At 40.9% G+C, this 25,407-nt stretch overlaps 1 protein-coding gene across 1 annotated transcript in view; it reads left to right on the top strand.

Moving 5' to 3' along the window:
• Positions 1 to 15,097: 15,097 nt before the first annotated feature.
• Positions 15,098 to 25,407, top strand: part of ANK3 (ankyrin 3) — a 306,521-nt gene continuing 296,211 nt past the window's right edge. Inside the window, exon 1 of the mRNA XM_060186709.1 lies at positions 15,098 to 15,934. Coding sequence (XP_060042692.1) covers positions 15,821 to 15,934 — 114 coding nt within the window. The 5' untranslated portion in view covers positions 15,098 to 15,820. The remainder of the gene's footprint in view (positions 15,935 to 25,407) is intronic.

The raw sequence follows: 25,407 nt of genomic DNA, 5'->3' as shown, positions 1-25,407 counted from the left end.
TTCACAGGCGGTGAAGCAAGTCTGCTGGTGTCTGTCTTTCTCTCCCCCTCTGTGTCTTCTCCTCCTCTCTCCATTTCTCTCTGTCCTATCCAACAACGACAACAAGAATAATAACTACAACAATAAAACAACAAGGGCAACAAAAGGGAATAAAGAAATAAATAAAAAAATTTAAAATGAGAAAATACCATGTTTATGATAAATTTTAAAAATTTTAAAAAAGGAAAATATCATGTTTATGATCCAGTCTCAGTCTAGGACAGATGTCCCTTGAATGTAATGGTACATGAACTAACTTTATGACTTAAAATCATTCTGATTCTCACCTATGAAATCCTTGATTGAGCTTTGTGGTCTTAAATATGTGTGTGTCAGTATTCTACTTCAATAAAAGATGTGTCCAGTAAATAAGTGGTTTTAGTTTTGTGGTTTTGTTTGTTTGTTTGTGTTTTTGTTTGTTCCATCGGGTTTATCGCTGTGGCTTGGTGTCTGCACTATGAATCCACCACTCCCGGTGGCCATTTCATTTTTTCCTTTAATTTTTGCTTTCTGTTTTTAATTGAAGAGAGGAACTGAGAGGGGAGATAGAGGCGAAACATAAACAGCTGCAAACTTGCTTCATTGCTCCTGAAGTGTCCCCCTGCGGATCCTTACACTTACTGATATGTGTGCTTAACCAGGTGCACCACTGCCTCCACTCCCTCAGTAAATATTTGTGAATGAATTAAGTAAGAAGGAAATTTAGTACTTTATATACGGTATAGAAAATGACCATATTAAAATAGAGTTTCCCATCATTCAAATAAGTATATTCAGAAACCAAGTATGATTTTACTTTATCTACATTCATGCACATACATGTTCTGACATATATGCACACACATGTTTATGTTTATGCTTATGTATGCACACATAATACCCCAAGAATCAACAATTGGCCCTACAACACACAGTCACTATCTTTACCAGAGACCCTCAGAATGGGATGTCACTGAAGGGAGTTGGGTTTTGGAGAGCAGTCAGTGAATTATGGTCTTCAGACATTGTTTTTGTATAGCCTGTAAGGTGAGAATTATATTTACATTTTAAAATATTTGAAAACCAGTCAAAAGAATAGTAATATTGAGTGATATGTAAGCTATATGTAATTTTAATTTCTTTTTCTTTTCTTTTCTTTCCTTTTCTCCTCTCCTCTCCTCTCCTCTCTTCTTTTTTTTCACCTCCAGGATTATGGCCAGGCTCAGTACCTATACTTTGAATCACTGCTCCTGGCAGCCATTTTTTTTTCCATTTTCTTTCCCTTTGTATTTTTATTTGACAGGACAGAAAGAAACTGAGAGAAGAGGGGAGATAGAGAGAGGGAGAGAGAAAGATAGACACCTGTAGACCTGCTTTACCGCTCATAAGCGTCCCCTTTACCCCCACACTCCCGCAGGTGGGGAGCAGGGGCTCAAACCCAGTTTCTTGAGCTTGATAATAATGTATGCTTAACTGGGTGTGCGACTGCCTGGATCTCTACCATTCTAATTTCATTGTCCAAAAATAGTTTTAATGGATCATAACCACATTCACTTATTCCCATGTTATTGCTGACTACTTTTATTCCACTACAAAAAAATCAGGTAAAAAAAAAAAAAAACAACTCTGGCTTGCAGAGTCCAAAATATTTGCTATGCTATTGGCAATTGACAAAATTGCTGCTGATCCTTACTTTTAGGAGAAACAAAAAAGAGCACCATGTCATATACCTGCTTTAAGCGGTACCTCATAGTATTTGGAATGACGTTACCTTCCCAAATGTTTACTAGAAATTGGAAAATAAGACAAATAGTGTTTTCAGTATTTCTTTCTAAAAGAAACTCCTCACAGATTTTTTTTTCCTTCCAAAATATAACCTTACATCACACACAGGACATTTTTGGATATTCAACTTTACTATGTCTAGTGAATATATCATGGTATCATATAATAGGTAGTCAAGTAAAAAGGTACACAGGGAGTTTTGCTATAGGAGAAAGCTTGGTTCGTGTGATTTAACAATTTGAATTCTGTTGCAGTAGGCAAAGCAAACCTATCAAGGTGTAGGAGTGGTGGGAAGTGGAAGAAACTCTAATATTCTTAGGACTCTGCTGTCTGGGTTAGCCACCTTAGGGTGGCTGTCTGGGTTGCAAGTGTGTCCTGACTGGGTGACACTTGGATTTGTGTGCACTGTTCTTACTCTCTGGTCCTCATGTTGCTTCACAAACAATTGAAACATACTGGTAAGAAGCAGGTGTCATTTCCGTTTTACAGAGAGAAGAGGCTATGAACTCTGCATGTGGCTCTTTCTGTGGCAGTCAGTCAGTGCTGAAGTCTGTGAAAATACAACTTCCCCCCTTTTTGTGAACACATTTGATAAATAAGAATCACAGAGCTTTGTGTATTTGCTGCATTTCCTTTACAGTTTCAGCCACTATATTTAGCTGTTTTCCTACTCTTGGCCACTGCAAGTTACCCTGTTAGTACCTCACAAATGAATCTACTAGATACTAAATGCTCTAAAAATATTATTTTTCTTTTTTAAATGTATGCCCCTCTATCCCTCATAAACACAAGTCTGCAAGTGGTTACTAAGTAGGCCAGTTTCTTTTTTTTTTAAATATTTTATTTATTTATTCATGAAGGTAGAAGGAGAGAGAGAGAAAGAACCAGACATCACTCTGGTACATGTGCTGCCAGGGATTGAACTCTGGACCTTATGCTTGAGAATCCAATGCTTTATCCACTGTGCCACCTCCCGGACCACATGTAGGCCAGTTTCTTAACTCTTAAAATCCTGTTACTTTATCTTTGCCTTCTAGTACTCTCTTCAATGTTCTGAAAAATGAAAACTTACTTTCTTCTATCTTGATTAGAAAATACCTGTCAACACCCATGTTCATCAGTGTTGCTATGCTTCTGGATTCTGCTTCTAAGACCCCTTCTGTTTCATTGGTTTGATCCCCCCTGCTTAACACTGTATTCTATTTGCATAGCCACTGTTGACTGAGCACCGCCCTGCCTCCAGGGCATTGGTTTAATCCTCACTGGTTTGTGCTTTTTCTTTCTCCCCACCCCCTATCCTACGTACATCCTTTTTGGACCTGACTCTTCTGTCTCAGGATAGAGAAGGACAAGATTGTGATTAGAGATAGCTTAGATTGTGCTGCGTTCCACATGAATAAAGACTGAACTGCGTACCACTCAGCCATGAGTCTCTGGTCGTCTCTGTCTCCTGCCTGTGAAGATCAGCCCGGCACATCAGGGAAGCAATTACAGAAGCCAAACCTTCCACCTTCTGCATCCCACAATGACTTTGGGTCCATACTCCCAGAGGGTTAAAGAATAGGAAAGTTAGTCAGGGGAGGGTATGAGTTACAGAGTTCTGGTGGTGGGAATTGTACGAAGTTGTACCCCTCTTATCCTATGGTTTTGCCAATGTTTCCTTTTTATAAATGAAAAAAAATCAATAAAAGAAAATCTCAACAAAATAAATTATTACTCTTTTTCTGAAATTGTGTTTTCTTATCATTCAGGTATGTGCTTTTCTTTCTCTCTTTTTTTCTTTCTATTTTTTCTATCACCTATCTAAAATCCCTCAAACACTTGATGATAAAAGCACTGATAAAATGTTGTGATTTGGTGGAATACAGTGGACTGGAATAAGGAGACTAGATAAGGAATTTTGGCATTGCTCAGATGAGGCACTGGCCTTGAAAGCATTGCGTAGTACCTGGCACCTCATTGGCATTCAAATGCTGACATCAAATGTGTGTATTTCTGTATGCAATGGGGGGACACTCTGCATTTTCTTTATTTCTACCTATGTAGAACCAAAGACTAAGCAGAGACTGGGAGAGTTGTTAAGCTGATGAGTAGTAAAGCTGGGGGTTAGGGCTGGGGAGAATTAATTGGGCTGTTTGCCTTATCTTCCTTCAGTCAGTCTCCTTACTGATGATCATCTTCCAAGTGCTGGATAACAGGTGTCTAGTGAAATAGCAAAAGAATATTGTAAAAGATGTTAGGTCTAGCTATGAAATCCTAGGCTTGTTTTCTGAGGACATATAGGAAAATTTATGTTACTGCTCAGTAGACAAACTCCACCTTTAGAACAGTTATCACACTGGAGGTAAATTGTGACAGATCCTCTAATTATCCTGACAGTTTAGATGATACGTGATACAAAATTATATATGGTGTTTATCCTAAGGAATATATATATATTTGAACAGAGCACGTGTTTGAGAAAGCATTGATTGGGTTGGAAACATCGTGCCACCTTTTTGCACAGAAAAACAGAAAAATAGACTATGACTTTTCTGACAGCCCAATACCTGCACAATGATTCACTGCCGTGAGTTTCTAGGTTTAAAAGATGTTAGGGGTGGGGGATTACTACCCTAATAGATTAGAAGATTCCATTCATTTAGCCTTCAGTATCTTGATTTATTTTTTCTTGGAAAATCTGAAATTGGAAAGAAGTTCAGAGTCTGTGGATAACTGCTCCTCATTTCATCATATTCAGTAAATCAGACTATGTTTTGTTTCCTCGTTATTAACATAAATCTTGTTACTCTCTGAAATAGCTTTCTTCATTCGTTTACTTGCTTCCTTCCCGTCTCAAAAGAACGGAAACTGAGAGTAGGTAGACCTTATTCAAAGACGCATCACTGACACTAATAACCACACCTGGGCAAGAATGTGGATTCCACAGGGCTCAGGGTGTGAACAGTCAGCCAGGCTAACCAATTTGTGAGGGGCCAGACTATGAAATTGTAATCCTACGGGTTAGGGAGAAAGACTTGATGGTTCTGTTCGTCAGCCTTTATCTATTTTATGACCCTACTACTGCCTCCACAGCTCCTGTAAAGTGTGGTCACTGATCTAGTTGTCACTCTCCGGTGGATTACTTGTGGGAAAAGACCAGTTGCTGGAGAAGTCATGACATATTTTTGCACAGAGAAACAATTCACAACTTTTCCAACAGCCTAATACTCAGTGATAGGTTCCAAATGCTGGACTTGGTGACCAGCTGGGTGAGGGAGCAGTCCATGAGTGTATATAGCTGTCTTCTTTAGCACAAATGCCTAAGGACATGCCATGTGTTATTATTTCATGTCTTCAACGAGAAAGAAACTACCGGACATGAACTATCTTATTTTAGGGGGAAAAAATGACCTCCAGGAAGATAATTTCTGATAAATTAGACTCTCTTTTGTTAAAATAAACTCCATCTATAGAATAGCACCATCTAGGAGAAATGTGATGTGAGCCACACAGTTTATACTTCTAGTAGCCACATCTACAAAGCTTTTAAAGTGAATTGAATCTTTTTTTTTTCTTTTTTTTTAAATTTTTTATTTAAGAAAGGATTAGTGAACAAAAGCATAAGGTAGGAGGGGTACAACTCCACACAATTCCCACCACCCAATCCCCATAACCCACCCCCTCCCATGATAGCCTTCCCATTCTCTAGCCCTCTGGGAGCATGGACCCAGGGTCGTTGAGGGTTGCAGAAGGTAGAGGGTCTGGCTTCTGTAATTGCTTCCCCGCTGAACATGGGCGTTGACTGGTCGGTCCATACTCCCAGTCTGCCTCTCTCTTTCCCTAGTAAGGTGTGTCTCTGGGGAAGCTGAACTCCAGGACACATTGGTGGGGTCTTCAATCCAGGGAAGCCTAGCCAGCATCCTGGTGGCATCTGGAACCTGGTGATTGAAAAGAGAGTTAACATACAAAGCCAAACAATTTGTTGAGCAATCATGGATCCCAAGCTTGGAATAGTGGAGAGGAAGTGTTAGGGAGGTACTCACTGCAAACTCTAGTGTAATCCTGCTTTCAGGTATATATTTTGCAGTAGTTTATGGATACGTGTGCACATATGCTCTCTCTCACAGAAACTGGTGTATGTCTAGGTTATGGGACTTTGTTAGAAAGTGAACTACCTGAGATGAAATTAGAGTGTACTATAAAAGGAAAGGTCTCACCCGAGTAATGAAGCTGAAGGGTTGTCATTCCACACGTGAAGTCTCTGGATACACTCTGAGGTGAAGCATGTTGAGATGGCAATCGTTGCTTTGGTTAGGTTGTGATCGGCGGATGCAATATTATTTGGTTTGGATTGGGAGATGCATACGGGAAAGTGAGCCCTATCCAAGGGTGCCAGGACTGGGGGAAGTAGGGGCTCTATAGTGAAGATGTGAGGTTCCTGCTGTCTTAGGGTTCAAAAAGACAATCAATAGTTAATATTATCATCACATTATTTTAATCTTAACCTATTATACTAAGCATCTAAAATGCACTCATGTTAGCACTGACATTTAAAATTATTACAGAGATATTTTGATTTTTTAAAATATTTATTTATTTATTCTTGGATAAAGATAGAGAGAAATTGAGAGGGGCTGGGGAGATAGAGAGGGAGAGAGACAGAGAGACTCCTGCAGCCCTGGTCCACCACTTCTGAAGCTTGCCCCTTCATGTGGACACCAGGGGCTTGAACCCGGGTTCTTGCACACTATAGTGTGCGTGCTAAACCAGGTGTACCACCGCCTGGCCCCCAGACATATTTTACATCTGTTATTGTTGTTGTTGTTGTTGTTATGTGATTAGAGATAAGAATATGGCTTACCTCTAGCAAAAGGCAGTGCCAGGAATGGAGTCTGGGACATTTGGGCCCTCAGGTACACAAGTCTTACACTTTATCCAGGAAAGCTATCTCCCCATCCCTCTTTATGATAACTTTTTAAAAATTTCTTTATTGGGGGATTAATGTTTTACAGTCGACAGTAAATACAATAGTTTGTACATGCAGAACATTCCCCAGTTTTCGACATAATAGTACAGCCCCGTCCTCTGTCATCCTTTTCCAGGACCTGCACTCTCTCCCCCCCCCCCACACACCCCAGAGTCTTTTACCTTGGTGCAATACACCAATTCCAGTTCAGGTTCTAATTGTGTTTTCTCTTCTGATCTTGTTTTTCAACTTTTAGAAAACTAGTATCTTGCATTTCAGAATTCTATGCCTTCATCAGAAATACTTGATCTTCTTTTATTTCATGAAAATTAAAGTTGAAAGACTACATTCACATAGCCAGGCTGTGTCAAATAGACTTAAAGGTCCTCTGTTATCTGAATGGAATGTCATTTTAAAGCTTTCTTTTCCTGCCACACTAATCACAGATTGGATGTTGATATCAATATATAATGTAAATTCAGAAACAATCCCTCCCTACTTATCTGCCTTTACTTCCACACACCCACATCCTTCTATCACCTGAAACCGTAGACTTTCAGACGCTGAGAAAGTGCTGTAGAAATGAGCTGGTGCAGCGGGCGTGAGGAACAGCGGACCTGAGGATGGGTAGTGGAGGGCTTGTGAAGTCACTGGGTCTGGGCCTGCCAAGGAAACCACAGGCAGGACTCAAAATTCAGCAAATCTATGGCTTTTTTTTTTTTAAATCAACATTAAGTGCTAATTTTTTTTTTAATTGGTTATTTTGTTAAGACCCACAGATGATGTTATAAACATCCAAATGCCCTTTGGTAGAGAAAAGGTTTCCCACCCCTGTCCTACCAGGAACAGAGCCCCAGGAGGAAATGGAAATCATTCTTTGTGCCAACTTTGCATGAACAGCCTCACCAGGTATTGCTAAGTCAACTCCTCTAGGTCACAGAGAAACTAGGGATGTCTGTGTGTGTGTGGCGGGGGAGGGGGTATTCTTTCATGCACAATGACAGCTTTCCTTTCTGCCAGCCAACGTTCGTGTGAAGCAGGGACGGGCGTTGAGGGAAACTATCTCTGTGTGCCTGGCCCTGGCTGCCGCCCATGTGAGGTCACCGAAGCAGCTGGCAGCTTGGGGCCAGCTGGCTCTCTCTAGCACTGAGGTCAGGCTTCTTAGTGGGACAGAGCCTGCTTCAGGGACACGGGACACAGAACAAGTGCTAAGACAGATGGACCTGAGCCCAAAGGAGTTCTCTATTAGGAAGAGGTGAGAAGGACCATCAGCCTGGTCTGGCCACACCCTCTCTTTCTGTCCCCCCCACCCACCCCAGAATTCTTCATCTATCTCATCTTATAATGAACAATATGTAAGTATAAGTTCAATATTTCCCTGGGTGATTATTAGTCATTTATAACAGGCTTCATGTTTGTTTGCTTTCTTGTCCCCCATGTTATTCAGACCTACTCAAGGTCTCTTAACGTCATCTTGATCAAGGATGCCAAGATTAATGAAATGATCATGGTTCCACTTTTCCTTGTGAATGAAAACATATTTTGATTCTTATGGTGAGTCTACTCTTTTGGGAAAACAAAAACAAACTACACTGGGCACAGCATGAAATAGTTCTCATTTCATAAAAACTTGCACTTTTGGGGGTGGGTGGTGATGTACTGGGTTACGCGCACACATTAGAATGAGGAAGGACCTGGGTTCAAGCCCCTGGTCCCCACCTGCAGGGGGAAAGCTTCACGAGTGGTGGAGCAGGTCTGCAAGTATCTCTCTGTCTCTCTCCCTCTCTTATCTCCTCCTTTCTCTCAGTTTCTGGCTATATTTTTTTTTACTTCAGAAATAGTTTTGACTGGTGGGGGGATAGCATAATGGTTATGCAAAGAGACTGTCATGCCTGAGGCTCTCAAGTCCCAGGTTCAATCCCCCACACCCCCATAAGCCAGAGCTGAGCAGTGCTCTGGTAAAAAATAAAAAAAAACAAAAAAAAAAGAAATAGTTTTGAAGATACTGTATAGGCAGTGCACTCTTCTTTATATTTATTTATGTATTTATTCCCTTTTGTTGCCCTTGTTTTATTGTTGTAGTTATTTTTGTTGTTATTGATTCCATCGTTGTTGGATAGGACAGAGAGAAATGGAGAGAGGAGGGGAAGACAGAGAGGGGGAGAGAAAGATAGACACCTGCAGACCTGCTTCACTGCCTGTGAAGTGACTCCCCTGCAGGTGGGGAGCTGTGGGCTCGAACCAGGATCCTTATGCAGTCCTTGCGTTGGCACCACATGCACTTAACCTGCTGCACTACCGCCAGACTCCCCTGGCTATCTATCCAATAATATATAAAGATAATAAGAAATAAAAATTTTAAAACATGCACTTTCAGGGCCAGGCGCTGGCATACCTGGTTAAGCTCACACATTACAGTGTGCAAGGACCCAGATCCAAGTACTTGGTCCCCACCTGCATGGGGGAAGCTTCAGGAGTGGTGGGGCAGGGCTGCAGGTGTCTCTCTCCCTCTTCCCCTCTGCTTTCAGTTTCTCTTTGTCTCTGTCCAATAATAAATAAATAAAATAAAATAATAAAAACATTAAAGAAACGCACTTTCCTCATTACCAAGTGCCAGAAGTAACAAGGTAGGGGAAATAGAAGCACCCTGGCACATTAGACCTCTGTTTCTACATTTTTTCTCCCTTTAATTCTCCCTGTCTCTACATCCATATTAAACTGCTTTTAAAAATATTTATTTATTAATTTTCCCTTTTGTTGCCCTTGTCGTTTTATTATTGTAGTTATTATTGTTGTTGTTATTAATGTTGTTATTGATGTTGTTGTTGTTGGATAGGACAGAGAGAAATGGAGAGAGATGGGGAAGACAGAGAGGGGGAGAGAAAGACAGACACCTGCAGACCTGCTTCACCACCTGTGAAGCGACTCCCCTGCAGGTGGGGAGCCGGGGGCTCAAACCCGGGATCCTTATGCCGGTCCTTGTCATTTGCTTCACATGCGCTTAACCTGCTGTGCCACCGTGCGACCCCGTAAACTGTTTTTTTTTTTTTTTACAGTACACAGCTATTACAGCTTTAGAATCATCAAAACATTTTTCTTCTCCATGAAAATCGCATGTTATTCACATGCCAACTCAGTTCAACAACTTGGAAACACAATATAAATGACATCTGGTTGTAGTTAAGTCATTTTATTTTATTTTATTTTTATGAGGTTTCTATATTTTTAAAAACTTTTATTTATTTACTTTTGGGTACAGACAGAAATTGAGAGGGAGAGAGAGACAGAGAGACACCGACAGCTCTCCATCAGCACTTGTGAAAACTCCCCCTGCCCTGCGGGTGGGGATCAGAAGCTTGAATCCAGGTCCTTGACAGTGTCTGTGCTTAAACAGGTGCACCACCCACCGCTTGGCCCCAGTAGTCAAGAATTAGTCAAAGTCATATTCAAAGTTTGTCTCAAAATTTTGGCAGGTTGTCTGCAAGAGTTAAGGAGAACAAATTCCTTGTCTGTGATTTCAAGTCTTTACAAATCTTTGTAATGAAGTTAATTGGGTTTCATTGTCACTGGAATATACTTTTTGTTTTTTAATTTCTGAATTAGAAAATTAAGAATGTAACCATTACTCTAGATGACAAAGTGAGAAGTATTGTTTTTTCTTTTTGTATTAGTATTATGATAAATCTAGAGAGGAAGGAAATACTTCTGTTAAGAAATCAGGAATGATATACCAATTTATACCTGTGAGAGTGTCCTACATCAGAAAGGACAGAAATGCCAAATGGTGGCAAGGATGTGGAGAAAAAGGGACACTTATGCACTGCTGGTGGGAGTGTAAAATGGTCCAGCCATTATGGAAAGCAGTCTAGAGACTTATCAGGACACTAGAAATGGACTTACTCTTTAGCTTTGTGATTCTTCTCCGGGGGATTTACCCAAAGGAAACAAAAGCTCTTACCAGAAGAGATCTGTATATGTGTACACCTATGTTCACAGCAGCACAGTCTGTAATCACCAGAACCTGGAAGCAACCCAGACGTCCAACACCAGATGAGTGGCTAAAACATTGTGGATATATATGTATTTAGTGGAATACTACTCAGCTATTAAAAATGAAGAACTTGTCTCCTTTGCATCCTCTTAGATGGAACTCTAGGATATCTTGTTAAGTGACATAAGCCAAAAAGAGAAGGACAAATTACAAATGACCTCACTTATTAATGGGACTGGGAGGGAGAGCACAAAATAAAATATGGACTGGACATGGTGTATTGCACCAAAGGAAAAGCCTCTGGAAGTGGACAGAGAAAACTTTAGGGCCTGACACATAATGAAAATCATATGCATATGCTAATAAATGCATTTTCAAGCATTAACTCCCTCAATAAAGTGAAAAAAAAAGGAATTGTTTTGGACAAAATCATGAAGAAACTTATTAGTCACTTTTTTTTTTTTTGACGTTACATCTGGTTGCAAAGGCACAGTTGTGAAAATTATAGGACTTCTGTTGCAGAGTGCTAGTTTTCAAATTGTACTGACTGAAGCTGCCTTCTGAGGGAAGGAAAGTTGGGGGACTGAGCAGCTGGATCTCTGGAACATCATTCCTTCAACTGAGTCAGGCAGCTGTATAGTTAGACTTATTGCAACTGCCTGCCCCATAGTCTCTATTCAAAAAAAAATTCCCTACAACTAATAGAGGGTGGAAAGATTTTTTTAAAAACTTACTTTGAAGTATTGGTAAAGAAAATTTTGTACCTGAGACTTTTCTTCCTCCCTCTCTCTCTCGCTCTCCCTTCCTTCCTTCCTTCCTTCCTTCCTTCCTTCCTTCCTTCCTTCTTTCCTTCCTTCCTTCTGTCTTTCCTTAATCCCTTCAGGGTTATTGCTGGGGCTCAATGCTGGCCCTACAGATTCACTGCTTCTGCTGACTATTTGTTACATTTTATTGGATAGGCCAGAGAGAAATTGAGAAAGGAGAGGGAGATAGAGAGGGAAAGAGAAAGATAGACATGTACAGATTGCTTGAGCACTCCTGAAGCGGGATCCCTGCAGGTGGGGAGCCTGGGGCTTGAACTGGATCTTTGCACAGACCGTTGGCCACACTGTGTGTGCTTGCCTAAAGTGCGCCACCACCTGGCTCCATACCTGAGACTTTTCTATGCATAGATTTTTCTTCGTGATTAAAATACCGTGTGATGTTTTAATTTCCTTACCTTTCAGTAATTTTAGCAATAGTTCGTGGATGGGTCATATCTATACTGTATGAGTGCTGTCCACTACTCCCTCATGGTGAAATGTCTGAAAGTCGAACTGGAAGGGTTACCCTGAATGCGGGTGACTATTGGACCAACTCAGCCTAGCATACTTATTTCAGATGAGGCACTGTTACAATGCTATTTCTGTGTGTCACACTGTTAGTGTTAGAGACTGTTTTGCTCAGGGATGCAAGCTTGTACCAACTGTCCAATCAGTTTTGCTTTTAAGACTCACACTAATACTATAATCTCCCAGAAGAGAATGAATGTTTGAGACTTCAGTGAAACACTTTTATAAAACTTCAGTTAGAGCACAAAGTTTTTTTTAAGTTTTATTTATAAAATGAAAATATTGACAAGAATATATAGGATAAGAGGGGTACATTTCCACACAATGCCCACCCCCAGAGCTCCATATCCAATCCCTTCATTGATAGCTTTCCTATACTTTATCCCTCTGGGAGTATGGACCCAGGATCATTGTGGGGTGCAGAAGGTGGAAGGTCTGGAGCAAAGTTTATAAAAGTTCTTCCCATATTTCAATTTCAGCTATGTAAGAACCTTCTACAATTATTGACTAATTTTTCCATTTCACATAGAAGAAGAAATATCTAAAATCTGTGCCCATGTTGGGTCAATATCTTTGTGTCAAGGATTAATACAAAAGAAGAATTAGAATTACTAGTCTGACAGGCTGGGGGTATGGATCAACCTGCCAACGCCCCTGTCCACTGGAGAAACAATTACAGAAGCCAGACCTCCCACCTTCTGCACCCTACAGTGATCCTGGGTCCCTGCTCCCAGGGCAATCAAGAATAGGAAAGCTTTCAAGGTAGGGGATGGGATACAGAACTCTGGTAGTGGGAACTGTGTGGAATTGTACCCCTCTAATCCAATGGTCTTATTGATATTTTTTATTTTATAAATAAATTTAAAAAATCACTCTTGTCTGAATGTGTACTGGGTGAATAGAAAATGGCTGAGTCTTTAGTAAATATAATATTCAAAAGCTTATATGCGTAACATCCCTTGGCAGTGTTGCTACTCAAATTTCTAGTTTAGAAATAGAGAATACAATAGCAGTGAAAATTTAGAAAACTCTCTTAGATTTTTTTTTTTTAATTTGGATGGGCCAATCACTTTCTGATGTAAGGCAAAACCCAAAGTAACAGCAATAACCATATTATGACAGCATAAAAGGAGTGATAAATTCTCAGTGTCTGAGTAATATATATATTTCATATATATATATATATATATATGAAATGTGCTAAAATGTCTGAGGATTGTTTTCTTAATTTCCATCTATGATATATTTTACTTGAGAGACATCAGTGGGAAAGTTGAGCCTTTTGTCCCTCTGAGATAAGGAAGTTACCTTGGTCAAAGATACTTGTACATATAAAGCACCATTTGTGTCTGTAAAAGGAGAAAAATAAGATGCAGGTTCCAGTGGGAAGCCAGCCAGGGTTTCAGTTGGCTGTCCACTTCAACCTGTTAGAAAATAAGGAAAGGAAATAGTACAAACGTTCTTCTTCAAAGTAAAAGGTGATTTATATAGGAAGAAAGGGTACAGATGCTTCAATCTGTATTTACCTTCTCCACCCACCTATTATTATCATGATTTACAAAAATACTTCTTATAGAGAAAATGTGTTTTACTGTGAAAATCTAAATATAGTTGATCACAGTTGGATCTGAGTTACATTTGATTCCCTATCTTCCTTTTTTCCCTTCCTTTGTATCAGATGATAGCTCCGTAAGCAATGGGGAACATTTCTAGAAGTGTTAATTCGTAAAGAGAGTTTCTAGGGGGCTGGGCAGTGGCACACTGGGTTAAGCACACATAGTAAGATGAGCAAGGACCCAGGTTGCAAGGATCCAGGTTGGAGCCTTCGCTCCCCACCTACAGGGGAGTCACTTCACAACTGGTGAAGCAGGTCTGCAGGTGTCTGCCTTTCTCTCTCCCTCTCTATCTCCCTCTCCTCTCTCAATTTCACTCTATCGTAACCTATATTTTAAAAATTGGGGGAAAATGGCCACCAGGAGCAGTGGATTTGTAGTCTAGGCACTGAGCCCCAGTGATAGTCCTAGAGGAGAGAGAGAGAGAGAGAGAGAGAGAGAGAGAGAGAGAGAGAGGAGAGAGAATGAGAGATTCTGTGGGGAAGCCTGTGTGTATACAAGCCCTCAACAGAAGCTTGACACTGTTGATTTTCACAGGCTTGAGAGGAGTATGGGTCTCTTTGCACCAGGTGTGAAATACCACAGTTGTTTTCCTTGTCCATCTTTCTTCCTTAAGATTCTGTTAAGATACTCTTATCAGGGAAGGAGGAGGAAGATCTCAGATCTCCAAATCAGAAACCTGTAAAGGTGTGTGCAGGAAGTCACACTTGAACTTTTTATGAAACGTAGGAAGCATCGAGAGCAGCAGAAAACCCCAGCCCAGTGTTCATAGGACACTTCACGTATTTTTGCTTCACCATTCATACATTTTAGCAGACAGCTCTGCAAAGTCAGACTCACTGACCTCCAAAGTTACAGGCATCTGGTCCTAAGCCCTTTTCTTTTTTTTTTTTCTTAACTCCTCATTTTCCTAGGAAATTTCAGTTTTGTTCAATGTTTGGGGCCCATTCTAAGTGATCAGTTGCTTCTCACTGATGCTGTATGAGAACCATGTGTGTTTATAAAGGCTTCCTGGCTTATTAAATTTCTTCCAGTGTGTGCATCCTAACAGAAGATACCCCAGCAGGCCCTGAGCCCTGCTGCTGCTTCGCTTCACATCATGAATATTCAGAGGCTGCAGTCATCAAGGACTCAGGTGGCAAAAACTAGTAAATTGATTGAAACAATCCCGAACATGAAAAGCCAATTCAAAATTTCAGGGACTCCAAAGTCCTGATTACTGTACAGTGTCCCCTTTCTCTGACCCCTAGACCACATGAGAGGAGAGTCCTGGGGAACTCTTATGAATCAGGCATCTGTTCCCTACACCAACGTGCTCACGTCTTTCTGGTCTTTCTGTATGATGTGTTGTAATCAGCATGTTGTTTTTAAAAGACAACAGGCCCTTCTGTAGTTCTCTCCCACAAATTGCATTGAGACTAACAGTTCAGCATAAAGGCCACGCTGTTGAGATGGGCAATGCAGCCATTGTTTTCCAGATCTCCATAGCAAAACCCAGTGCATTCTATTGAATCTTTTTCTATATATTGTGTCACCATCAGCAGTTAGACTATAGTAGGAACCGCTCCATTCTAGTATGGGTTAAATTATGCTCTGTGCTGATCTAGTGGTGATGTATAAATTGCAGCCTTGTCTTTTTTTTTTTTTTTTCTTTCCGGGGGATTCTAAAATAGGTTTTCAGAATTAGTGCTAGATTTTTGCTCCTGCATATGTGGTGACTCTTGATTTTTTTTTTTTCCCCACCCTCTGGAGCAGCATCCTTTGCAGCATTCCCCCTTCTGAGGAATCACTTAGGCACTTCCAGCTGGTGGCAGGGGGTACAGTCATCATACAGTTTCCTCTGTCTCAGCTGTCTTTTTTTTTTTGCACAACGGTTCAATGCATTACGATGGCTGCACTGTCCTGTGAAGGCTCAGGTAGAGGAAGGTGGAGGATGAAGTCTGGAGACCATCCGTTGGGTTTGTAAAAAGCTTCGGCTTCCACAGCATCTCTGCATTTTGAATGACTTCCTGCTTCTAGTCAGAGGTTTCTCTTCAGTGATTGGAATGTTGCTGTGAACCTAATAGAGGTGCCTGAGGATATCACCTTGTGGAAGGGAGCCCTGTGTGCTTGAGAGGATCTTTTTCAATGCATTATGGCTCATGCAGCCTCACAATTAAAGAAAAACAGGGATCTAGAAATCAATGCTGAAGAAGAGACAGAGAAAAAAAGGAAGCATCGCAAACGGTCCCGGGATCGGAAGAAAAAGGTAGTTATGTCTGCCCAAGCTGAGCTCTTGCCTGGGTTCTTTTTGTTTCATTCTCCTCCGGACATCTGTTAGGGGGATGAAGGGGCTATTTTAACATGCTGTGTGGAGTGTAAATTGGGTGTTGTAAATTGGAGACTGATGAGAAAAGTCTGTGGTGGACCACAGCTATGGGCTAGACTAGGCAAGGGGAGAATTTTCATCCTGTGGGGTTGATGCAGTGCTGATGCGGAAGGTGTGCTTTCTCTTAACAGAGCACGGGCATGCCTGCTCGGCACAGAAAGGTGTTGCAAGGGAGTTAAAAGTAGTTTCCTTTCAGCCCAGTCAAGGTTAAATAGACTGCAGTGGCTGAGAGTGGAGGGAGAGGCCAGAGAGCCGGCTTCTGTACTTCTTAGAGCTCTTTCGGAAAAGAAGCTTTTGTGCTAGAATTGTATCACGTGTGTGCATGTCTTGGGCAGATCTGTGACCTTAAAGATGTAGCAGAAAAGTCATTTTCTGCCTTGCTTTTTCTTTCTTTTATTTTGCCCTTTTTTTCTTTTCCCTTCTTCCTTCTATAAGGCGCTTTTAGCTAGGTGGTGGAATGGAAATGCATTACTAGAAATAACTTTCTTTTGTTCAGCAAAGCTGGAATCACAGGGGTTAGTTTTTTTTTTTTTTTTTTTTTCTTTTTCTACTAGGTAAGAAGTGCTGATCCTGAACGCAGGAATTCCCATGGCAGGGAAAGAGACCACAACCTTTTACACTGGGCTGCTTCAGGTCAAAGCTGGATCACTAGTCATCTTCTAGCAATATGCTAATACAGGGGAGACATAGCAATATTCTAGGTCAGCGGTGTTTCCTTACAGCCCGAGCACTCAGTGTTTGGTGGTAGTGCCATTAAATATGACTCCTAGAGACCAGCCTGGGAATGAGGCCCCAAAACACTTTTTCCCCTCCTTGACGGTTAATGAGAATTGACTAAAACTCTGTGATATGAATAAGGAAGTCGGGTCGTGTAGCATTTTTATGTCTCTTTGTGAGAATTCCCCAAGGAAACATGATCTGATTCTGCTCTGAGTAGTGGTGCATGTGCTTTCATCTGCCACACGTACCTCCCTGCAGGAGTGATCATGAATATTTTGTGTGTCTTTGCCATCTTCTTCCGAGTTAGGCTCTAAAGAAGGAGGCTCTCTGCCTATTGTTGCCTGGCAGTCTTCGCGACTGAGTTTGGAGGGCTGCAGTGTTGCTGCAGGATGTTAAATATAGATAGTTACCACTTGAATACTCATCTAAATTAATATCTTGAATATTTTTTTTCTTTTTACAAAAGGACCAACTTTGCTGAGGATAGTCTGCACAGGCATATTTCAAAGCTATGCACAGCAGCATTTATATAAAATCACCATGTGTCTGGTTTAATTTTACTGTATTAGGATGTGGGTAGGTTGCTATTGACTGGCCCAGTCTACATACTCAGCTATCTTCCCTTCATTTTGATAAACTGTCTTCTAAGAAAGTTGTGGAAAGAGACAGATTTTTGCATAAAAAAGCATGATCATTGCTATTGACAGTCTATATAAGAAGTGCTAGCTGTTCAAGTTTATGTATACTTAGCGGTTTCTTATGGCAGAAAGAATTGACCTGCTTGTTGCCTCTATGCCTAGGCCCTTGTTTGACACAGCAGCAAAATAGGGAAAGGGTGAGGCAAAAGGAGTTTCTGGACTCACTCAACTGAAGCAAATGCTTTGTGGACCAAATTGCTTTGTTATGAGCACAACAGAGTCGTCTGTCCAACGTAAATCTCTTAGCAACCAGAAGGGAACATGGAGAAATATCAATATCGCTATTGTCAGTGTGCAAGCAGATTTAAACGTTTTGTTCTCAGGACACTCCGGGTGGATTCGAAAAGTGGCTTATGGATAACACTTTTGTTGTGGTTGTCCTTGCTAATTCATAGCCTAGGGTAATGTGTTTATCCTCTGTCAGAGGTGTATGTACTTCAGATTTAACATTTCTAAGCAAATGGTTTCATAGACTGTATTTAATGTTCAAAATAAAGATTAAATTGCATTGAAGACACAATTTTTTTTTTTTTAGTGGCATGGCATATATAACATTTATTCTGTAGAAAAAATTTGAGTTTCTTTTTTCAAAGATCCTAATTAAGGTTTGTGGGCTACTTTGCACCAAATGGTAGGCCCCATGCCAATTGGAAACCCTGCTTTTAAATAATTTTGTGGGTCATTCTGGGGATAGTTACTCTCGTTCATGTGCAGCAAAGTCCTCTAGGACTTTAATTATACAGAGGTATTAGTATCAGTGAGTACCCAGTGACACAAAATGGAAAAAAATCTTAGGGCAAACCTGGTGTATCTTAATTTATAAAATAGGAGTTTAGTTCATGTTACCCCTACAATTTAAGATTGAGCAAGCTCAAGGTGAACTTTTCTTGGTTGTATCTGTATGACACAGCATAATACAATAGGGTTTATTGCTAAGCATTGCTCTCACATCATAATCATATATAAAGTTAGCATTGACTTCTATTTCACCTGAATTTTAAAATCCAGATGAAACATACATATTGCCTCTTATGAATATAGATAACAACTAACAAGTGAATATACATTTTAAGATAATAGGTAAGTATTTATAATTTTTTGGATCTAAGTAATTGTTTTAAGCAGTGAATTAAGTGCTGTTAAAAAAACTTACTATTTTTTTTTAAGGACAGAGATAAACTGAGAGAGGAAGGGAAGACAGAGGGGGAAAGAAAGATAGATATCTGCAGACCTGCTTCACAACTTGTGAAGCGACCCCCCCCCCCCCCCCCCGCATGTGGAGAGCCAGGGGCTTGAACCAGGATCCTTACCCCAGTCCTGGAGCTTTGAGCCATGGGAGCTTAACACGGTGCGCCACCGCCTGGCCCCCAAAACCTTCCTACTTGTTAAAAGTAAATGCATCAAAGTCATTATCACCAATCTTTCTGACTTAAAGCAAAACAATTTTTAATAATTGTCTTACTTTTTTAAAATTTGAAGATATATCATTCATGAGAGAGAGAAAAAACCAGAGCATCTGCCCTGACTTATGTCACTATGGGGTTTGAACGCGGGACCTAACACTTGTAAGTTGTGCAGTCTACCACTATACCACCTGTGGGGGCTGCTGAAAGTGTTCTGCTGATAGTTTTACAAATCTGCCTTTCACATATCTTAGCACTGTTCTTCTCTGACACATTTTCCCTTTCACTCCCCATGCCAGCTGATGGGCTCCTTAGATTGGCAGGAAAGGTGATGCTTGACAAAGGAAGAGAGTGCCTTTGCAGGTGGTTTATGTTGTATCTGTGTCCTCAACTAGTAGAAAGAAATTCTTTACATTCCCAGCGACCATCAGGGTCCTTTCACAGGTGATGGTTACCACATGACACAAGATTTCATGATCCTAGGAGTATTAGAACATACACACATGCACACCCACACACACACACAAACACACAGTCACTGTACTTTCTATCAAGTTGTCTATATGTTTTGTCCTGTTTTTAGGTAAACTGTAAAATGCATTTTAGTAATGAGGACTGTTAGAAAAATTGGCCTTAATACTTTGTGTTGAGGGGCTGGGCGGTAGCTCAGTGAGTTAAGCACACATGACACAAATTGCAAGGATTGGTGTAAAGACCCCCGTTTGAGCCCCCGGGCCTCCCACCTGCAGAGGGGTCGCTTCACAAATGGGAAAGCAGGTCTGCAGGTGTCTGTCTTTCTCTCCCCCTCTCTGTCTTCCCCTCCTCTATTGATTTCTCTCTGTCCTATCCAACAACAACAATAGTAACAACAATAGTAACAACAACAAGGGCAACAAAAATGGCCTCCAGGAACAGTGGATTCATAGTGCAGGCACTGAGCCCCAGCAATAACCCTGAAGGAAAAAAAAATGTGTTGCTGGAGCCAAGGCCTTGCCATATACACATTTATTGACCCAGGATCACTGGTTTTTTTGTTTTATATTATTATTATTACAAAAATACCATAATACCAGAGCTTCATTGAATGCTGTAGCACCTCCCATGTGGTGCTGGGTTCAGATTGGGCATTTATTCAACTAAGATTCTAACTTTTGTAGACTGTGCATGACATTCAATGTGGAAAACCAATCTAGAAGAGACATAGCAGCAGTATTTCAGTCGGGGAGATTGGAGATGTGAGCACTATTCACAGCTACATTGAATATCAGAAAGGAGCAACTGGGAGACCCCTCTCAGTTCATCTGGAAGGCTCACAGCAGAACTGAGTCAGACCAGCAAAGGCACAGTGATCTTATCCCAACAGTGATAGAAACAGGAGAGTCTACAATGTGTGGGAAATAAACATTATTTTGAATGTCTAGACAAACAGAGTGAGCGTATAACAAAAGAAGAAGAGAAGGAGGAGGAGGAGGGGGACAGATTATAGTGGTGATGGTGGTTCAGAGACCTCATCAAGCATTAGGTTTGTAGATGGGAGTTAGGTGAGCAGTCAGGCTGTACTGACGATGATCTGGGTACAAGGGGTGCTGAGAGTCTGAACCAAGGCAGAGACTGTGCCAGAGAGCAAGGGTTATATGTAAGAGGTACTTAGGGGGGAAATTCAATACAACTTGGCAAGGTATTGCATGTAGGCTGTGAGAGGGAGAGCTCAGATTCCAGGGGATCTGCCAAGTTCCTGGCTTGAAGCAGGAGATGGAGAATTACATTTCCTGGATTCATGTCTTTTTCTCTAAGGGCATTTATTGACCACTTCTCATAGACAGAGCAGGGTTTGTCATCATCGCTTTATAGGTGGAAGCTCATTTAATCTTCTCAGCAACACTACGAAGGAAGCATTTTTGTTATTTCCATTTTTACAGAGGAGGAAACTGAGGTATGCATGTCTAAGCTTTTGGCTCGCTCAAAGTTACCCACGGGTAGAGATGAAATTCTAGTGTGGGCACTCACTCCCCCTCTCCAGGGCGTGCTCTTAACTGGTATAACATACAGTGTATAAAGTTAATATTTTCACATCTCTCCAGCAGGGTGGTGTTGAGAAGCAGTGGTGCGGTGGCACATGACACATCTTGTGTTTGTAAATCTCAAGCTCACAGCCCTGCATCAAATGTACCTGGCTGGGTGCTCTGGTTCTCTCCCCTCTCCTCAAAGTTAGGTTGATTCAGAAACTCTTCTGAATGATAAGTTATTTCCTAGACATCTGTAAATGATATGAACAGATGTTGCTCTCTGTCTTTTTTTATCACCACCAGGGCTATCACTGGGGCTGTGTGCTCCTGACAGCTATCCCTTCCCCCTCCCTTTTTTATAAAAAAAATAAATAAAATCCCATTTTATTTGATAGGACAGAGAGAAATCAAGAGGAGGGGGAGTTAGAGAGGAAGATAGAAAGATAGATACCTGCAGACCTGCTTTACCACTCATGAAACTGCCCCCACCCACCTGTGGAGAGTGGGGCTCAGACCGGGTCTTTGCGCTTAGTACCCTGAGCACTCATCCAGCTGCTCCACTGCCCATCCCCAACAGATGGTTATCTCTAAGTTATTTGTTTTGGTTTTTTTTATGTCTAAGTTTTTATCTGTTTTTTTCTTACTTTCTGCAGTGGTCTTTCATGTTTTTATCTCATTTTTTCTTCGATTTTGGAAAACAAATTAAAAATTAGCCAACACTGGGCTAAAACCCTCAAAGACCTATTGTAAGGACAAGCCTTAGATGCTAGCAGATTATTTTGAAGTTGACATAGCTTAAGGGTTTGAGAGTGAACTTCAGATGACATAGACTTGTTGTGAGACCCTCACTTCATTCCCCAGAGCTCAGTGACATTTGGACCCCTGTCTCACTTTCTCCTGCTCTCACAAAACTAAACACATTTTAAATGTGTTGCTTATTAAAAAAAAAAAAAAAAAGCTGAAGGTGTAAACTATGAATCCACTGCTCCTGGAGGTCATCTTTTTTTTTTCTTTCTGTTGTTGTTGTTGGATAGGACAGAGAGAAACTGAGAGAGGAGGGGAAGAGAGGGGGAGAGAAAGATAGACACCTGAAGCCCTACTTCACCACCTGTGAAGCGACCCCTCTGCAGATGGGGGTCCAGAGCATCCCTGCATGGTCTTTGCACTTTGCGCCATGTGTGCTTAATCTGGTGTACTACGGTCTGGTCCTGGATGGTTTCTTTTGCTGTGCAGAAACTTTTCAATTGATGTAGTCCTAGTGGTTCATTCTTGTTTTAGTCTTCCTTACAATTGGGTTTGTGATGCCAACCTGACTTTCCTGGACAGACGACCTCACCCATGTATTTTGGAACCCCACCTCTCCAGAGCCCCTACCCCACTAGGGAAAGTTAGAAACATCCATGTTCAGCGGGGAAGCAATTACAGAAGCCAGACCTTCCACCTTCTGCATCCCACAATGACCCTGGGTCCATCCTCCCAGAGGGATAAAGAATAGGAAAGCTATCAGGGGAGGGGATGGGATACGAAGTTGTTCTGGTGGTGGGAATTGTGTGGAACTGTACCTCTCTTATCCTACAGTTTTGTTGATCATCATTAAATCACTATACACATATATATATATATGTGTGTATATATATATATATATGACCTAGTGGCCATATACATGTTTTATTTTAGATTTCATTTGAATTCCTCTACTGAGACAGACAGACGGAAAAGAGAGAGGGAATAATATTGGATTGTTGGAAAAGTCATGATGTGTTTTTCTTTTTTTAATTTTTTTATCTTTATTTCCCTTTTGTTGTCCTTGTTGTTTATCGTTGTTGTTATTATTGTTGTTGTTATTGCTGTCGTTTTGGCTAGGACAGAGAGAACTGGAGAGAGGAGGGAAAGAGAAAGAGGGGGAGAGAAAGACACCTGCAGACCTGCTTCCTGCCTGTGAAGCGACTCCCCTGCAGGTGGGGAGCCGGGGGCTCGAACCGGGATCCTTATGCCGGTCCTTGCGCTTTGCGCCACCACCCAACTCCCATGACATGTTTTTCTATGCAAAAAAGCATCACGACTCTTCCAACAAACCCAAAATTATTTGGGGTGGAACTTCTATGTGCTTGGATCCTTTTTGTAGTTCTCATCTGAATTTATGTCAACACTGTGTCATAAGTGTCATCCACATATATGGAGGTATCAAGCAGAGCTTAGGTGTGTTATATTACTCATCTCAGATCACATGAACAGTTGGGGGCATGGAATCTTAGTTTCTTCATTGGTTAAATGAGAACATGAATTCTCTACTTGGATATTTCTTGTAAGGAGTAGAAATATTATAAAGACATTTTGCCGAATTCATTAGCAAGGGCTTAGTTTCCCATTTTTACATTATGGGCTCCCAAATTTAATCATGTGGCTAGCTGAGCAGGAGATGAAAGGATTGAGAAAGCAACAGACCTTTCTCTAGAAGTTTATACCTCGGAATCATTCAGAAAACTGTGTAAGACTGTGTCAGTAGACTAGTGCCCTAAGGAATCCCTTTAATATCTGTTAATATCTGTTAATATCAAGTTAGCTCTTGGCAAACTTTTTCCACAACCAAGGAGTGTGGAAAACATAAATATGTTGTTACTGGTTTATATCTTTCTTCCTTCCTTCCTTTCTTTCTTTCTTTCTTTCTTTCTCTCTCTCTTTCTTTCTGTTATTGTTATTGCTGTTGTTTTTGTTGTTGTTGGACAGGACAGAGAGAAAAATGAGAGAGGAGAGGAAGGTAAAGAGGGGAGAGAAAGATAGATAGATACCTGAAGACCTGATTCACTGCTTGTGAGGTGACCCCCCCACACACACACAGGTGGAGAGCCAGGGTTTGAACCAGGATCCTTGTGCTGGTCCTTGCGCTTTGTACCATGTGCACTTAACCCACTGCGCTACCACCTGGCTCCCCAGCTTTATATTTATTATACTATTTTTTACCTGATTTTAGAACTCAAAGTGACCAGTGACTGTCCTTCTTTACCAACACTTTATTTTCTGCTTTCTTAAAAAATCCTTAAATTTTAAGTAAAACACAACATGTTGTCCTGCCCTTGACCAGAAACAATCCACTTCAATAACTGCCACTTAGTTTTTGGTGTGTTTGTATATTCCACACACTTACACGAAACCAAAGACAAACAAACAAAGAAAACAAACAGTGGAAATCCTTAGAGATTATCAAAATAGACTGATATTTTACTTTACAAAGAATGATAGTACAGTGAGATATCTAGCCGCCAATGTATATAGAGCAGAAGTCATACCTTTGCATATTTAGGTTTTAGATTTATGTATTATTTTAAGGCTTATTTATCTTTGAGTACAGACAGAGAAGTTGAGAGGGAAATGGGAGGCAGAAAGAGAAAAAGAGAAACACACGAAATATTGTTTCACTGCTCATGAAGCTTCTCCCTGCAGGTGGGAACTGGGGACTTAAACCCAGGTCCTTGCACACTGTAATATGTGTCATCAAGTGCGCCACTTCTCAGCTTTTCACCCTTTTTTAAAAAAAAATTTATTAGTGATTTAGTAATTATTTATAAGGTTGTAAAATAATAGGAGTATCCACACAGTTCCCACCACCAGAGTTCTGTATCCCATCCCCTCCATTGGAGACTTCCTTATTCTTTATCCAAAATTCTTCATGGGGTGCAGAAGGTGGGAATTAAGTCTTCTTCAATTGCTTCTCCACTGGACATGGATATTAGCAGGTCAATCCACACCTCCAACCTATCTCTCTCTCCTTCCCTGTTGGGGTAGGGCTCTGGAGAAGTAAGGTTCTGGGACACAGGTCATCTTCCCAGTGAAGTCAGGATGGCGTCAGGATAGTGTCTGCAACTTGGTAGCTAAACGGTGATAAGATGTAAGCAGGACAAAGTATTCAATAAACAGAACCAAAAAGTAGGAGTAGAGCAGATGAGATTAGGGATCTTGGCGGTGGAAAGAAGCTAGGAAGTCCATTTTAGGTGTGTTTTAAATCACCCAAGACTTAAGTACTTTTTATTTTTGCCGAAGCTTAATAGCTAATATGCAGTAAAATAAAATCTTTTTTTTTTTAAAAAAAAAAAAGGGAGTCAGGTGGGTTAAGCACACGCAAAGCGCAAGGACTGGCTTAAGGGTCCTGGTTGGAGCCTCCAGCCCCCCACCTGCAGGGGAGTCACTTCACAGGCGGTTAAGCAGGTCTGCGAGTGTCTGTCTTTCTCTCCCCCTCTCTCTGTCTTCCCCTCCTCTCTCCATTTCTCTCTATGCTGTCCAACAATGACAACAAAAATAATAACTACAACAATAAAAAAAAAAACAAGGACAACAATAGGGGATACATGAAATAAAGTATTTTTAAAAATTAAAAAAAATAGATAATATGCAGTTAGACTAAAAATATTGTCTGGGAAGTTGGCGTCAGAGTTGAGAATAGGACTAAAAAACTGTGTTATGGCAGAGAGTAGCTCCCAGACTTGAAGAAAATATATACATATATTGGCTGTTTACCCCATGGATCTGAC

Source organism: Erinaceus europaeus, chromosome 1 (assembly GCF_950295315.1).
Source record: "Erinaceus europaeus chromosome 1, mEriEur2.1, whole genome shotgun sequence".
NCBI classification, from domain to species: domain Eukaryota; kingdom Metazoa; phylum Chordata; class Mammalia; order Eulipotyphla; family Erinaceidae; genus Erinaceus; species Erinaceus europaeus.
Note: the sequence above shows the minus strand (reverse complement) of the source record. Positions and strands in the feature narration are given on the sequence as shown.